This window comes from Scyliorhinus torazame, chromosome 5, assembly GCF_047496885.1.
Source record: "Scyliorhinus torazame isolate Kashiwa2021f chromosome 5, sScyTor2.1, whole genome shotgun sequence".
Taxonomy (NCBI): domain Eukaryota; kingdom Metazoa; phylum Chordata; class Chondrichthyes; order Carcharhiniformes; family Scyliorhinidae; genus Scyliorhinus; species Scyliorhinus torazame.
The window spans coordinates 81,452,314-81,468,948 of record NC_092711.1 but is presented as its reverse complement, the minus strand read 5'-3'; the positions used below and the strand labels follow the sequence as shown (position 1 = coordinate 81,468,948).

The window sequence follows — 16,635 nt, the reverse complement described above, 5'->3', positions numbered from 1 at the left end:
TCAGAGAACCTTGATAAATTAGTCAATCACGATTGATTCCTTAAACCCATTTTCAAACACTGTGTCAAAAGAAAATTCAAATCTCCTCTACCCCTCTCGCTCCTTTACCAATTACCTTAGAGGGACTCACTTTCTGTTATAGAGCCTGTCAACCTCTCACCCACTTTCCCAAAAGTGAAAAAAATTTAATCAGGAAAAGTCCAACAAATTCAAATATTTTCCTGTTAAAAGTTTATTGATGAAACAGAACATGGTTAAAAAAAACTAACAGAAAATTACTTAAGGATCAAAGACAACCAGAGTAACAGGATGTTCACAATGTTCTGGGTCTCAACTTGTTTCCCTTTGGCTCCTCTGTACCCTGTTCCCGTGACTCCCCGCTTTGGACACGGGGGCACTGAACCCTGGGGGTCGCATCACCATCAGCCCCGGTCACCCTCGCGCCTGAACCCTGATTGGTTGGAGGTGCAGTTCCCAGTCAGTCCTCCAGCACCTTCCTGGCTCTATTAGCGACGCCCATGGCAGTTTCCCAACTGGGCCACAGGCCCCATTATTCTCAGCTAAATTCAGCCCTCAGCTCCATCACCTGGCTGTCAGTGACACGAGCAATAGAGACAGAAAGGTGCCCAAGGTTCAAATAGGAAGACAAAACTTGTGGATTAGGATCTCCATAAAGGTCAGCAACTTCTTATAAAAAATCTAATTCCCGGTCAATAAATTAAAGGATCACACGACGGGACTTCAAGTTTTATGAACAAACAAACTAGAAGCTACTTTAACTCGGAAACCTACACATTAAACTATAAACTAGAACTTTGCCCTTTTACACAACCGAGAATCACACTCCACGATTATAGTTACTCTGTCCTGGAAGTCGGAACTTAATTGTCTCAGAACCTGTCCAAAGTGATGATTCATTCCCAAGGATTTACTTCAGTTCTTCAACCAAGACACTGAGAAACAAAGGGAGAATAGAATAGAATGTGAACTGGCAAAATATGTAAAAGCTTCTATGGCTACGTAGTAAGGAAACGTTTGGCTCAGACAAAAGGTTTGACCATTCCAGATAGAGTCAGGAGAGTTTAGAATGAGGAATGGAGATCTCTACAGCCACCTCGTTCAACACTCTAGGATGTAGATCATCAGCTTTTGGAGTTTTATTCACTTTCAGTCCAATTAATTTCTCCAGGATGACTTTTTCACCAATACTAATCTCTGCCAGTCCCTTGGTTCTCTGGTATTTTTTGGACAATTTCTGGATCTTCCTCTGTGAAGACAGAAACACATTGTTTAGTTTCTCTGCATTTCCTCATTCCCCATTCTAAACTCTCCTGTCTCTGCCTGGAATGGACCCACATTGGTCTTTGCTAATCTTTTCCTTTTCACATTCCTGTAGAAGCTTTTCCAGTCGTTTTTTATGTTTCTCGCCAGTTTGCTCTCATCAGTTTCTTGATCCTCCTTTGCTGAATTCTAATGGATCTCATGGAATCTTTAACTTTTCTTGTTTGCCACGGTTACATCACTTTTCCTGTTGGATTTTTATTCCTCAAAGGAATCTATATTTGCTGTATATGTGTGAAATGAAAGTTGCAAAACCAACATAGGACCATAGGCTGCTCTCCCCTTTGACAGAGAGAGAGCTGACTGGAGGTGATTTAACCTGAGGGTCAGCACACCTCAGGCGAGGGGCCTGGTTGAGAAGGCGGGGCCTTCATGAATAAACGCCGCCAGTACAGGGGTTGAATCCTCACTGTTGGCCTTGCTCTGCATCACAAACCAGTCGTCCAGCCAACTGAGCTAACCGATCCCTGATAAATATGTAATAATTCCTTAAATATTAGGTATTCCCTGTACCAATCAGTTTCCCACTCCACCTCAAGACAACTTGCCCCTCACACCCTGATAGTTTTCCTCTGTGAGGAACACCCAGATAAATTAAACAAAAGAACCATGTAACCACCAGGACCCATCTCCATGGCAACGTGGCATGCTTTGGGGGGGGGCTGTTGAAACAGAAATGGAAACTAAATATCTTCACACTTCCAAACACCAGTTCACTCTGTGATCCTTGTGCAATTTGAAGCCAGGTATTAGCAACAAGACTCAAAGAGCATCAACCCACTGGAGGCAAAGTGGTGAGACCGGCCAGTCCAGCAGAAAGAAACCCTCCGACCATCCTCACTGACCACCTGTCAGAATGAACAAAACGCAGCCCTGGGTGTAGAGCAGAAACAATAACAGCAGAATCCAACCTCTGTAATCGATTGTGACATTTTTGGCATCACAGCAGGTTCGATGAAACATGCAATCCAGTCTTACATTGAGAGGTGGACGGCCACTCCCCAGTGTGAACTCGCTGGTGTGACTGCAGGTGAGATAACTGAGTGAATCCCTTCCCACACTGAGCAGGTGAATGGCCTCGCCCCAGTGTGAATTCACTGGTGTGACTGCAGGTTGAATACTCGAGTAAATCCTTTCCCACACTGAGAGCAGGTGAATGGCCTCTCCCCAGTTTTTGATTTATTATTGTCACATGTATTAGTATACAGTGAAACATATTGCTTCTTGCATGATGTACAAACAATGCATACCGTACATAGGGAAGGAAGGAGAGACTGCAGATTATCAATAATTACAGTTATAGCAAGGTGTAGAGAAACGATCAACTTAATACGAGGTAGGTCCATTCAAAAGTCTGATAGCAGTAGAGAAGAAGCTGGTCTTGAGTCGGTTGGTACGTGACCTCAAACTTTGGCCTCTTTTTCCTGACGGATAAAGGTGGAAGAGAGTATGTCTGGGGTGCATGGGGTCCTTAATTATGCTGGCTGCCTTTCCGAGGCAGCGGGAATTATAGATAGAGTCAATGGATGGGAGGCTGGTTTGCGTGATGGACTGAGCTACATTCACAACCTTTTGTCGTTTCCTGCGGTTTGGGCAGAGCAGACTCCATACCAAGCTGTGATACAACCAGAAAGAATGCTTTCTATGGTGCATCAGGAGAAGTTGGGGAGAGTCGTGGCTGACATGCCAAATTTCCTTCATCTTCTGAGAAAGTAGTCGTTGGTGGGCTCTTTTTTTTTTAACAAACAATTTTATTGAGGTATTTTTTGGCATTGTAAACAGTTACAGATAACAGAAATGTGCAAACATCAATATAAAACCAATACTTCAATCAAACCATACTGCACATGCCCGCTCCTCTTCCCCCAGACACTAGTTGGTGGGCTTTCTTAACTATAGTGTCGGCATGTGGGACCAGGACAGGTTGTTGGTGATCTGTACACCTAAAAACTTGAAGCTCTCGACCCTTTCTACTTCGTTCACGTTGATGTAGACTGGGGCATGTTCTCCACTATGCTTCCTGAAGTTGATGACAATGTCCTTCGTTTTGTTGACATTGAGGGAGAGATTATTGTCGTCACACCAGTTGACCAGATTCTCTATCTCATTCCTGTACTCTGTCTCGTCATTGTTTGAAATCCGACCCACTACGGTGGTGTCATCAGCAAATTTGAAAATCGAGTTGATGGGGAATTTGGCCACACAGTCATAGGTGTATAAGGAGTATAATAGGGGGCTGAAGACACAGCCTTCTCAGGCACCCTTGTTGAGGATGATCGTGGAGGAGGTGTTGTTGCCTATCCTTACTGATTGTGGCCTATGGGTTAGAAAGTTCAGGATCCAGTTGCAGAGGGAGGAGCCGAGGACAAGGCCACGGAGTTTGGAGATGAGTTTCGTAGGAATGATGGTGTTGAAGGCTGAGCTGTAGTCGATGAATAGGAGTCTGACATAGGTGTCTTTGTTATCTAGGTGTTCCAGGGTAGAGTGCAGGGCCATGGAGATGGCGTTTGCTGTGACCTGTTATAGCGGTAGGCGAACTGTCGTGGATCAAGGCAATGCGGGAGGTTGGAGTTGATTCGTGCCATGAGTAACCTTTCGAAGCACTTCATGATGATGGATGTCAGAGCCACTGGATTATAGTCATTTCAGCACGCTGCTTGGCTTTTTTTTTGGTACAGGGATGATGCTCGTCTTCTTGAAGCAGATAGGGACCTCAGATTGTTGTAAAGAGAGGTTGAAGATGTCTGCGAATACCTCCGCCAGCTGATCCGTGCAAGACCTGAGTGCTAGTCCGGGTACCTCATCTGGGCCAGTGGCTTTCCGTGCGTTGACCTTCGAGAAGGCTGCTCTGAGTGTGAACCCCTGATGTCTCCTCAGGTGAGGTAATTGAGTAAATCCTTTCCCACACTAAGAGCACATGGACGTCCTCTCCCCAGTGTGAACTCGCTGATGTTTCCGCAGGTTGGATGAATCAATGAATCCCTTCCCACACTGAGAGCAGGTGAATGGCCTCTCCCCAGTGTGAACTCGCTGGTGTGTCTGGAGGTGAGATAACCGAGAGAATCCCTTCCTACACTGAGAGCAGGTGAATGGCCTCTCCCCAGTGTGAACTCGCTGGTGTGTCCGCAGGTGACATAACCGAGTGAATCCCTTCCGACACTGAGAGCAGGTGAATGGCCTCTCCCCAGTGTGAACTCGCTGATGTTTCCGCAGGGTGGATGAATCAATAAATCCCTTCCCACATTGGGAGCAGGTGAATGGCCTCTCCCCAGTGTGAACTCGCTGGTGTGTCTGCAGGGTGTCTAAATGTGCAAATCCTTTCCCACACTGAGAGCAGGTGAATGGCCTCTCCCCAGTGTGATCTCGCTGGTGTCTCCGCAGGTTGGATGAATCACTGAATGCCTTCCCACACTGCGAGCAACTGAATGGCCTCTCCCCAGTGTGAACTCGCTGGTGTGTCTGCAGGTTGGATGAATCACTGAATCCTTTCCCACACTGAAAGCAGGTGTATGGCCTCTCCCCAGTGTGAACTCGCTGGTGTTTCCGCAGGGTGGATGAATCACTGAATCCCTTCCCACACTGAGAGCAGGTGAACGGCCTCTCTCCAGTGTGACTTCGTCGATGAGTTTCCACCTTTGACGGGGCTCTGAATCCCTTCCCACAGTCCCCACATTTCCATGGATTCTCCATGTTTTGGGTCTCTTTGTGTCTCTCCAGGTTGGGCAATCAGTTGAAGCCTCGTCCACAGATACAACACGAGTACGGTCTCTCCCCACTCTGAATGTTGTGATGTTTTTCAGACTGTGTAATTGGTTAAAGCTCCACAGTCAGTTGACTGGAACACTCTCACTCGGGTGTGTGTTGTTAGGGTCTCGGTGCTTTTCCAGTCACACTGATGTTTGAAATCTTTAGCTGACAATCTGGGCAAACATTCTCCTTCTCGATTCAAAGGCTGATGATATTGAGGCTCCAGGGAATCGAGTGACTGTCAGATCGAGACGTGACGTTTGAGATTTCTGTCTAATTCTTCCTCATCTAATATCCTGTAAAAACAATTTACAAAATTCATCACTGTCAGTACAGGATAGAAACTCAGAACAGACAATTCTAGTTTCTATGTCACATTTTTTCCTCTCTCTTATTCCGCGGAAGCTGTAAATCTCCATCCCACACACTCTCCCTCCATTCTCACTCTGCTGTATCTAATATTCACCCTCCTAATTCTCCTGAAGGTGCTGATTCAGGCTGATTGACAGATCCATGCTCCAGGAGATCATAACAAATATGAGCTGCAGTTGGCCATTCGGCCCATCGACCCTGAACCATTCAATGGGATCATTGACTGATCTACCATAACACCGTTTTCCCACATTATCCCTCATTTCACAGTGGTTAGCACAGTTGGGTAGCACGGTGGTTAGCACTGTTGCTTCACAGCACCAGGGTCCCAGGTTCGATACCCTGCTTGGGTCACTGTCTGTGCGGAGTCTGCACGTTCTCCCCGTGTCTGCTCCGCTTTCCTCCCACAGTCCAAAGATGTGCAGGTTAGGTGGATTGGCCATGCTAAATTGTCCTTAGTGTCCAAAAAGGTTGGGTGGGGTTACTGGGTTACGGGGATAGGGTGGAGGCGTGGGCTTAAGTACGGTGCTCTTTCTAAGGGCGGTGCAGACTCGATGGGCCGAATGGACTCCTTCTGCACTGTAAATCCTCTGGGGTACAGAATTCCAAAGCTTCACCACATACTCGAGAAAATAAATCCCTCGTCATCTCAGCTTTCTCTCCATTTACCTGCCAGTTCCCCACAGCACCGAGGTCCCAGGTTCTATTCCAGCTCTGGGTCACTGTCCGTGTAGAATTTGCACATTCTTTCCGTGGGTTTCGCACCCACAACCCAAAGATGTGCAGGTTAGGTGGATTGGCCATGCTAAATTGCCCCTTAATTGGAAAAAATGAATTGGGTACTCTAAATTTATTTTTAAAAAAGGAAAAAAAAGAGACCCGCTGAACCGGAGGAGAGAATCCTGAACGTTCAGCAAGATGCCTCCGTTGAAATTCGATCCTTTGAAAACCAGCCGAGTGGCAGGCGGAGGTCCTGGAGCATTCGGATCACCGAGCGTCGGAGAAAGAACAACCGAGTCGTCGGCCAGTCAGAAGGTGTGGAGGGTAAGGCTCCCGTTAGGTTCTTCGAGGACTGGCTGCCATGCTGGGCGCCACGGTAGCACAGTGGCTAACACTGTTGCTTCACAGCGTCAGGGACCTGGGTTCAATTCCCAGCTTGGGTCACTGTGCAGAGTCTGTATGTTCTCCCTGTGTCTATGTGGGTTTCCTCCGGGTGCTCCAGTTTCCTCCCACAAGACGTGTTTGTTAGGTGAATTGGATATTCTGAATTCTCCCCGTGTACCCGAACAGGCGCCAGAATGTGGCGACTAGGGGATTTTCACAGTAACTTAATTGCAGTGTTAATGTAAGCCTCCTTGTGACAATAATAAAGATTATAATGAATGGGCCAAAGGCGCTCTTTCCGTGCTGTAAAACTCTATGACTCTAAAGATAGAGGTGGTAGAGAATTACTTTATAGAGAAACTGCCAAAGCCACAACATTCACCAGCTCTGAGGACACACCTTAGCTCCCTTTCCAATCTGAAAGCAGCCTGAGCTGGATTTACATTCCCCTTAATTGATCATTGCTGGGTGATAATCCTGTACTTCCTCACCTCACACCACTGTGACAGCACCTTCACTGCACAGACTGCAGCAACTGACCAAACATCACCTTCCCAGTTATTCCTGAAGGCACCGCCTTCCCAACCTGGCCCCTTGCCTGAGGTGCGGTGATCCTCAGGTCGCATCACCGCCGGTCAGCTCTCTCCCGGGACCAGGCCCTGGTTCACAGCCGCCATCTTGGGGAAGCAGGGCGCATGCGCCGGCGTCTTAGTGACGCAACAGCTCGTGGGCGGGACCTGAAGGTTTCTGTTCCGCAGCAGGGTCCTAGTGCCCGTCAGAAATAGTGTGGGAACAGGTTTTTAAAGAGTTTCACCCACTCTCAGGCTGCAGCTGATGTTTGTGGCCTGGAGGAGTCTCTGGATCACGTAGACATTCAGTGTGAGAGGCTGCAACCTCTGTATAGTTACCCGAAGGGGGTTATACAGCGTTTGATTACATTTCGTGGTCCTTTCCAGTCCATTATCAGGACGTTTGTGTGATATTTTCTTCCCCTTTGGGTGATCTTTCTTTATTTAAAATACATTTCAGGAGCAGGCTTACTGGCCATTTTTAAAGGAAAGGTTATTTATTATCACACTATTTCCCTGGATGTTTGAACATCTCAGTCTCTCGTCTCTTTCACACTCACTGACACATACACAGAAATTAGGTACAGACCAAGTTGAAGCTGTAATGATGAAAATGGAATCTAGACTGCAATCGTTATATCGCTGCAGGCCTCTTCTTGTTGAGCTGATCCTTTAGTTGGAGTGAAGCGTTTTCAGAAACAAATAAGTCTCATGAGTCTCTGAAGCTTCTTGTTGATGAATAGCCAGGAGGTTGGTTCTCAGGTGGACTTGGAAGCTGGAATGGAATAAGTACAGTACTGTGGCTGCACTGGGAGACATTCAGCTCTGCTGTTTCAGCTGGTTCCTGGTGCTTCAGATGCTTCTCACACACACATTTGCTTTGTTCAGGGTTTATTATACTGCATCCCTGACAATTAACTGCAGGGTTAAAACTCAGACCCAGAATACCCCGATACAATAGCAGTTTACGAAGTTCACTCACTCAGAGATAACTCTGCCCCAATTTGAGCTCATTCTCCTGTGTTCAATAGGACACTTGGAGACCAACACTCCAGAGATTTCATATTCCGCAAATGCTGGTTCATCCTGACACAAGACATTTAAACTTCACAGGTGGCTGCAAAGTTTCCTTATTCAGGACTGTGTTTAACTAAATATTGGTCACAGAATCGAATATCGCCCACAGTTTAATGTCCATAATAACCTGTTAAGTTGCAGCCACCTTGACAGACTTTGTGGATCTGACAGTCTATAATATCTAGTATCCTTGTGCTGAACGTGACATCTTGAATCTATTCTTGGGTCTGGATAAAACAGTGCATTGTAGCTGTGTGGGATGGGCGGCACAGTAGCACAGTGGTTAGCACTGTTGCTTCACAGCTCCAGGGTCCCAGGTTCGATTCCCAGCTCGGGTCACTGTCTGTGTGGAGTCTGCACGTTCTCCCCGTGTCTGCATGGGTTTTCCTCCGGGTGCTCCGGTTTCCTCCCACAAGTCCCGAAACGTGCTGTTAGGTAATATGGACATTCTGAATTCTCTCTCTCTGTACCCAAACAGGCACCGGAATGTGGCAACTAGGGGCTTTTCACAGTAACTGACACTGTTTTAAAAAAATTTTTTTTAATTCTCCTTTTTCACATTTTTTCCCAAATTTACACCCACCAACAATAAACAATAATCAGTCACAAATATGTCAATAACAACGATCCCATCCTCCCACCAAACCCCAAACATTAGCCCGCATGTTCACACAAGCAAATGACAAAGGAATTAGGGATCACCTATAGTCACCACTTACACACACAGCCCCCCTCCCCCCAACCCTCCCACCCACCTGCCCCAACTAATGTTCGATGTTATCGAGTTCTTGAAAGTGCATAATGAATAATGCCCATGAATTGTAGAACCCCTCCATCCTTCCCCTCACTTCAAACTGAACCTTCTCAAGAGTCAAGAATTCTAACAGGTCCCCCCACCACGCCAGGGCACAGGGTGGAGAGGTTGCTCTCCAACCTATCAGGATCCGCCTTCAGGTGATCAACGAGGCAAAGGCTACAACATCTGCCTCCGCACCCGTTTCCAACCCTGGCTGGTCAGACACCCCGAATATGGCCTCCCGAGGTCCCGGGTCCAGTTTCACGTGCATCACTTTAGAAATTATCCTAAAAACCTCCTTTCTTCCAGTAATCTTCTAGCTTTGGACAGGGCCAAAACATATGACCGTGATTACCCCCCCCCCCCCCCCCCCCCCGCAAACGTTCACACTCATGTTCTACTCCTTCAAAGAACTCATAGAATCATAGAATCTACAGTGCAGAAGAAGGCTATTTGGCCCATCGAGTCTGCACCGGCTCTTTGAAAGATCACCCGTCCCAAGCCCACACCTCCACCCTATCCCCATAACCCAGTAACCCCACCCAACATTAAGGGCAATTTTAGACACCAAGGGCAATTTAGCATGGCCAATCCACCTAACCTGCACATCTTTAGACTGTGGGAGGAAACCGGAGCACCCGGAGGAAACCCACGCACACACGGGGAGAACGTGCAGACTCCGCACAGACAGTGACCCAAGCCGGGAATCGAACCTGGGACCCTGGAGCTGTGAAGCCATTGTGCTAACCACCATACTACCGTGCTGCTCATCCTCGCCCTTGTGAGGTGTCCTCTGTATGCCACCTTCAGCTGTATCAGCCCCAATCTCGCGCACGAGGTGGAGGCATTCACTCTCCGGAGCACCTCACACCAGAACCCCTCCTCCATATCCTCTCCCAACTCTTCCTCCCACTTTGCTTTGATCCCTTCCAGTGGTGCCTTCTCCTCTTCCAAAATAGCTCCGTAAACCGCTAACTCTCCTCCCTTCTCCAGTCCCCCTGTCGTCAGCACCTCCTCCAGCAATGTGGAGGCCGGCTCTACTCGGAAGCTTTGTATCTCCTTTCTGGCAAAGTCTCGAACCTGTATGGATCTAAACAATTCCCCCTGTTCCAGCCCATACTTCGCTGCCAGCTCCTTTAATCCTGCAAACCGACCCCTAAGAAACAAATCTTTTAGTGTCATAATCCCCTTCTCCTCCCATTTCCGAAAATTTCCATCCCACCTCCCTGGCTCAAATCTGTGGTTCCCCCGAATTGGCATTTCCCTTGACCCTGCCCCCTACCCAAAGTGTTGGCAAAACTGCCTCCAAATTCTCAATGAAGCTATTATTACCGGACTCCGTGAGTATTTCCACGGGTCAATCGGGAGCGGCGATGTTGCTAGTGCTTCCAATCCCGACCCCCTGCACAAACTCTCCTCCATTCTGACCCACTGGGAATCAAACCCTATGACCCAGCTCCGCACCTTCTCCACATTCACCGCCCAGTAGTAATACGTCAGGTTCGGAAAGCCCAAACCCCCTGCCTGCCTTCCCCTCTAGCAGCACCTTTCTAACTCTGGCCACCTTGCCTTCCCATATGAATGAAGTCATCCTTCCCTCAATCTCTCTGACAAAAGCCTTTGGTAGGAAAATCGGCAGGCATTGGAAAATAAACAGAAATCTTGGCAACACGTTCATTTTAACCGCCTGTACCCGACCCGCCAGTGACAGAGGGAGACAATCCCACCTTGCCAGATCAGCTTTCACACTACCCACCAAACTAGAAATGTTGTACCTGCGGAGCCCCCCTCCCCGTCCCCCCGCCCCCCACTCCCGGGCAACCTGCACCCACAGGTTTGTAAAGTGAGTCCCTGCCCTACGGAATGGCAGCCCCGACACACCGGCCCCCACCCCCGGCCGAGATACCACAAAATACTCACTCTTGTCTAGATTTAGTTTGCATCCCGAGAAAGACCCAAACACCCGAAGCAGCTCCAATATTCCCCCTATCGACACACTCGGTTCCGACACGTATAACAGCAAGTCATTGGCATATAAGAAGACCCTATGCTCTATCCCCCCCCCCCCCCCCCCCGGACTATTCCTTTCCATACCCCCGAACCTCTTAATGTGATGGCCAACGGCTCAATCGCGAGTGCAAACAGCAGGGGGGACATAGCACATCCCTGCCTAGTCCCATGGTGGAGAGAAAGTTATTTCAAGCCAATGTTGCTTGTGCGGACACTTGCCCTCGGCTCCTTATATAGTAGCTTTACCCAGTTCACAAATCTTGGTCCAATCCCAAGCCGCTCCAGAACTGCCATCAAGTACCCCCATTCTACCCGGTCGAACGCCTTCTCAGCGTCCAATGCCACAATCACCTCTGTTTCCCTCCCCTCCGCTGGTGCCATAAAAACATTCAATACCCTTCTAACATTTGAAAAGAGCTGCCTCCCTCTCACAAACCCCTCTGATCTTCACCTATCATCTTCGAGAGGCACTCCTCCAGCCTACTCACCAGTGCCCTGAAATAGATTTAAGGACATTTTTATGGGCTGGAGACGAATGCAAAATAGGAGAGGGTGGGCGTAGTTATTGTAGTGGATGTTGTTGCCAGCAACATAGGTGGAATAAAGCAAAAAGGTTCTTCTCAGGGAGCATGAACAGCTCGGTTTGAATTCAAAAGCGAACAAAGAAGTAATAACCTCTCGAGTACTATCTGGGCCATGAGCAAATTGGCATTGGGTAAATGGGATCAAAATGTTGAATGTGTGATTTGTGCAGTAGAAATAGGTTTCGATTCATACGGTACTATTGCCAGTAGTAGGGAAAGAGGGAGCTGTATCATTGGGATAACCTTCACTTGAACCACATTGGGTCGAGTGCCCAGGTGAATCACATATTTGGGCTGGAGAGAGAGAGATTTGAACAAAATAGTTGGTATGGGGACAGGGTTGAGGTGAGGGGAAAGACTGAAAGTTAACGAGAAAAGATAAGGTTATAGTTAGAGTAGCAATGCAGGCAATGATGCCCAGAGTGCAACAGGAATGGTCAGAACATACAAATACAATGATGAAACAGTAAAGAGGGTCAGAGTAGGAAAACATGATAGAAAGTCAGATTTTAAACTTTATCTGACTGCATCAGTATTTCTAATAAGATTGATGAACTTATGGAAGAAATAGAAATAAATGTGTATGATATCATAGCCAATGTAGGGATACATTTGTAAAGTTACTAAGGCTGGGGACTGAATATTCAGGGTTGGGTGACTTTTCAGACGCTTAGGACAAAATGAAAGGGTCTGGTTTAGCTTGGTTCATCAAGTTTGAGATCGATACAGTTGTGAGAAATGATCTCGGTTCAGAAGACGAAGACGTGGAATCAACTTGTTTGGAGATAAGGAAAGTGAATGAAGTAAGTCACTGTTGGAAGTATTTTATATGTCATCTAACAGGAGCAGCATCATCGGATTTATAATAACTGCAGAAATAATGGGGACTTGTAAGAAAGGTACCTCAATAATCGTGGGTATTTATAACTTGCTTATCAGTTGGACAAAGTAAGTTGACAGGGGTAGGATTCAGGATGTGTTCATTGGGAGTATCCAGGACAGTTTAAATTAACATTTTTTTTTTGTACATTCAAGGGACGTGCATTAACTGGCTAGGCCAGCATTTATTATGCATCTCTAATTGACCACAAGAATGTGGTGTTGATCTGCCTTCTTGAACAGCAGCAGTCCATGTGGTGTAGGTACACCCACAGTGTTGTTGGGGAGTTCCACAATTATGAGCCAGTGACAATGAAGGAATGACATTATATTTCCAAGTCAGGATGGTGAGTAACTTGGAGTGGAACGTCCGGGTGGTGGTGTTTTCATATATCTGTTGTCCTCGCCCTAGTGGATGGTAGTGGTTGAGGGTTTGGAAGGTGTTGTGTAAGGAGCTTTGGTAAATATCATCAATGCACACTGTAGATGGCACTACTGCCACTGTTCATCTGTGGAGGTGGGAGTGAGTGTGTGGAAGGGGTGCCAATCAAGTGGACTGCCTTGTCCTGGATGGCGTCAGGTTTCTTGAGTGTTGTTGGAGCTGTACTCAGACAAAGGCAGAGTATTCCATCACACTTCTGACTTGTGCAGTGTGGATTGTGGACAGGCTTTGGGAGAAGCAGGTGAGTTACTCGCTGCAGCATTCCTAGCCTCTGACCTGCTCTGTAGTTACAGTATTTATGCAGCTCATCCAATTCACTTTCTGGTCACCTGCAAATACCTAAATGCACTCGTCCTCGAGAGTTGAAATTTCTCCTCCATCTCGTCTAGACCCGGAAATCTACCTTCCAGAAACAAATCCCTGAACCTCTCAACCCCTTTTTCCCCCCAGAGTCCAGCCCTGACGGTGCAAATCTATGATTATCACAAATTGGCGACAGTAATGACATGTCTCTCAGTCCAAAATGTTGTCTAAACTGGTTCCAATTCCTTAAAGATGCCACTACCACTGGGCTCATCGAGTCTGGCTGGGGAGAACAGAAGAGTGGCCGTAACCAATGCCCTTAGACATGACCCTGCACAAGAGGCCTCCTCCATCCATCCCCACCCCACGTCCGGCTCCTCAAACCATCTTCGCACTTTTCCAATGTTCGCGGCCCAGTAATAGAGCATCATGATTGATCGCGCCAACCCACCTGATTGTCTCCCTCTCTGCAGGAAAGCTCTTCTAATCCCGGGAGTCTTTCCCTCCCAGACAAAGACAGAGATGAATCTATTAACTGTAGTGAAAAGAGATTTAGGGAGGGAGATCTACAGGCTCCAGAACACGAATAGAAACCTCGGTGAAATGTTCATTCTGACCATATCTCCTCTATCCGCCAAGGTTAGTGGGAGGGCATCCCACCTATTCACGTCCTCCTTCACCAGACCGACCAAGTTCAGCTGATGTGACAGTGTCCAATCGTGTGCCACCCGTCCCCAAATACCTAAACCTGGACTTGGTCAGTTTAAAGGGCAGCCTCCCCAGATCTGTCCTGTATCCCAGGGAATTTAGTGGGAAGATTGCACTCTCGCTCATATTCGGTCTGTACCTTAAAAAGGATCCAACTACTTCAACAGTTTAATAATTTTTCCCATACCCGAGAGATCAGAAACGTACAACAACTGATCATCTGCATAAAGAGGCACTCTCTGTTCCTCCCCCTCTCCCCTCTCAATCCTTTCCATTTCACTCACAATCTGTGTGCAATGGCCAACCGTTCAATCGCTAGCGCAAACAACAGTGGAGTCAGCAGGCATCCCTGTCTTGTGCCTGAATATATGAGTCAGAAATATCCTGAGCTCACAGCATTGGTCCGGACACTAGCCATAGGAATTATATCGCAGTTTCACCCAGGAAATAAAAGTACGACCAAACCCAAATCGCCCAGACCTCGAAGAGGTAGCTGCCCTCCACACGGTCAACGGCCTTCTCCAGATCCATGGAGGTGGTTACCTCCGGCACCTGCTCCATAGGGGGCGACATGACCACATTCAAAAGCCTCCTGATGTTGGATGATAACTGTGGCCCCTGACGAACCCTGTCTGGTCCTCAGAGATCACTTCTGTTGTGCACTCCTCCAAACATTTCGCCAGAACCATAGCTGGTATTTTCACATCAGTATTTTATCGTGAAATAAGTTGATAAGACCCACACACAAGGGGATCTTTGTCCTTTTCCAGGGATTAGAGAACTCAGGGTCAACGACTGTGTGGTCGGCAGCAGTCCCCTCAGCAGAGAGTCATTGAAAATTCCCAGTAAGTACAGCACCAACAAGGCCGCAAACTGTTTGTAAAATTCCACCGGAAAACCATCCGGCCCCAGGGCTTTCCCCGATTGCTAGGAACGAATACAGTCAATAACTTCCTCCAACCCCATTGCTCATCACTCTCTCTACCACTGGGAAGTCCAATCCATCTAAAAATTGCTCCCTCTCCGAGCCAACCTCCAGTGGTTCAAACTTGTATAGCCCTCGATGAAAAACCTCAAAAGCTCCATTAATCTTATCCGGGGCAGTAACCAGCTCTCCCCACTCACCTTTTACCTGAGCTATTCCCCATGTGGCTGCCTGCCGTCTCAATTGGTGAGCTAATAATCGACTGGTTTTATCCCCATACTCATAAAATGCTCCTCGCAAACGCTGGCTCACCGCATTCCCCGTCAATTCAAACTTAAACATCATTTGTACATCTTTCTCTCTGCCAACAACTCTGCCGTAGGGGCCGTGGAGAACTGTCGAGCACCTCAAAGATTAAATCTACCAACCTCTGCCTTTCAGCCCTGCCAGCCTTGTCCATGAGGGAGATTTTATTTAAATGTTTTGACGCGAGTTGTTCTGATCTGACTGAATGCAGATTTAATGGTATCTTTCCAAACGTAAAAAGGTCTGAAAGGCAGAGGTTGGTAGATTTAATCTTGGAGGTGGATTGACAGTATTCCATGGCCCAGATTCACATGATGAAGCAGGAGTCCTTTTAGCCCAAGATTCCCCTGCTATCTCTTCGAAAGTACACTGATTCATCCAACTGCTCTGCTCTTCCCCACAGCCCTGCAAATTATTCCCTTTCAATTATTTATGTTTGGAAAGATACCATTGAATCTGCTTTCAGGCAGATCAGAACAACTCGCGTCAAAAAATTTGAGTACGGGGTTAAAGTCAGTCGATTATTGGCTCACCAATTGAGATGGCAGGCAGCCACATGGGGAATAGCTCAGGTTAAAGATGAGGGGGGAGAGCTGGTTACTGCCCCGGAAAAGATTAATGGAGCTTTTGAGGTTTTTCATCGAGGAATGATGGGCTAAAAGGACTCCTGCTTCATCATGTGAATCTGAGCCTCCTGCCTTTATGCAGGTGAAAAGAGACAGATTTCATTGCAGCCTCTTCCCTGTATATGTATTGAAAGAGAAGGGTTTTGTGTTCGCTCTGAGTGACTGATATAACTGGTTGAAGGCCCATTTCCCACTCAGTCCTCCAGCGCCTCCCTGTCTCTCTATTAGTGCGATGCCCATGGCAGTTTCCCAACTGGGAAACTGGGGCCCTGTTATTCGCCGCCAAATGCAGCCCTCAGCTCCGTCGCCTGGCTGTCATTGACACGAGCAATAGAGACAAAAAGGTGCCCGAGTCTCAAAGTCAAAACTTGTGGCTCTAAACCAACGCTCTCACATTTGTTGAAGTTAAATCCATGTTATCCAGACTGAGGTCTTTATTATTAAATTTAGGCAAAGGGTTTTAAAGGCTAACTTTCCCTTTCTAACTTTGGATTGTCTACAGTTTCAGCCCTGACTCAGTGGGTGGCACTCCCACCCTGAATCAGAAAGTTGTGGGATTAAATCCCAGTCCAGGGACCAGAGGACAAAAATGACATCCAATATTCCTTGTGCCAGCCCTGAGGGAGTGCTGCACTGTCAGAGTTTCCTTCTTTCAAATAAGATGTTCAACTGAAGCCCTGTCTGTCCCTCTCAGGTCCTGTAAAAGTTCCCACTATTGTGAAGAAGAATTGGGGATTTATCCCATGTGTCCAACATTTATCCCTCAATCAACATCACCAAAATAAGATCTGCTTATTATCACATTGGTTTGTGGGATCTTGCTGTGTATAAATTTGCTGCTGTTTT

The 16,635-nt window shown here is 47.3% G+C and overlaps 1 protein-coding gene across 5 annotated transcripts in view; it reads right to left on the bottom strand.

Moving 5' to 3' along the window:
- Nucleotides 1-214: 214 nt before the first annotated feature.
- Nucleotides 215-16,635, bottom strand: part of LOC140418625 (uncharacterized) — a 73,182-nt gene continuing 56,761 nt past the window's right edge. Inside the window, exons 1-2 of one of the 5 annotated variants that reach the window (XM_072502172.1) lie at nucleotides 7,115-7,257; nucleotides 215-5,384 (exon numbers count right to left, since the gene is read on the bottom strand). In XM_072502172.1, the coding sequence (XP_072358273.1) occupies nucleotides 4,249-5,031 (783 nt within the window). In that variant the 5' untranslated portion in view covers nucleotides 5,032-5,384; nucleotides 7,115-7,257 and the 3' untranslated portion in view covers nucleotides 215-4,248. Of the gene's footprint in view, nucleotides 5,385-6,129; nucleotides 6,316-7,055; nucleotides 7,258-16,635 lie in introns of those variants that run through there. The other 4 variants (XM_072502171.1, XM_072502173.1, XM_072502178.1 and 1 more) reach the window with 4 other exon arrangements.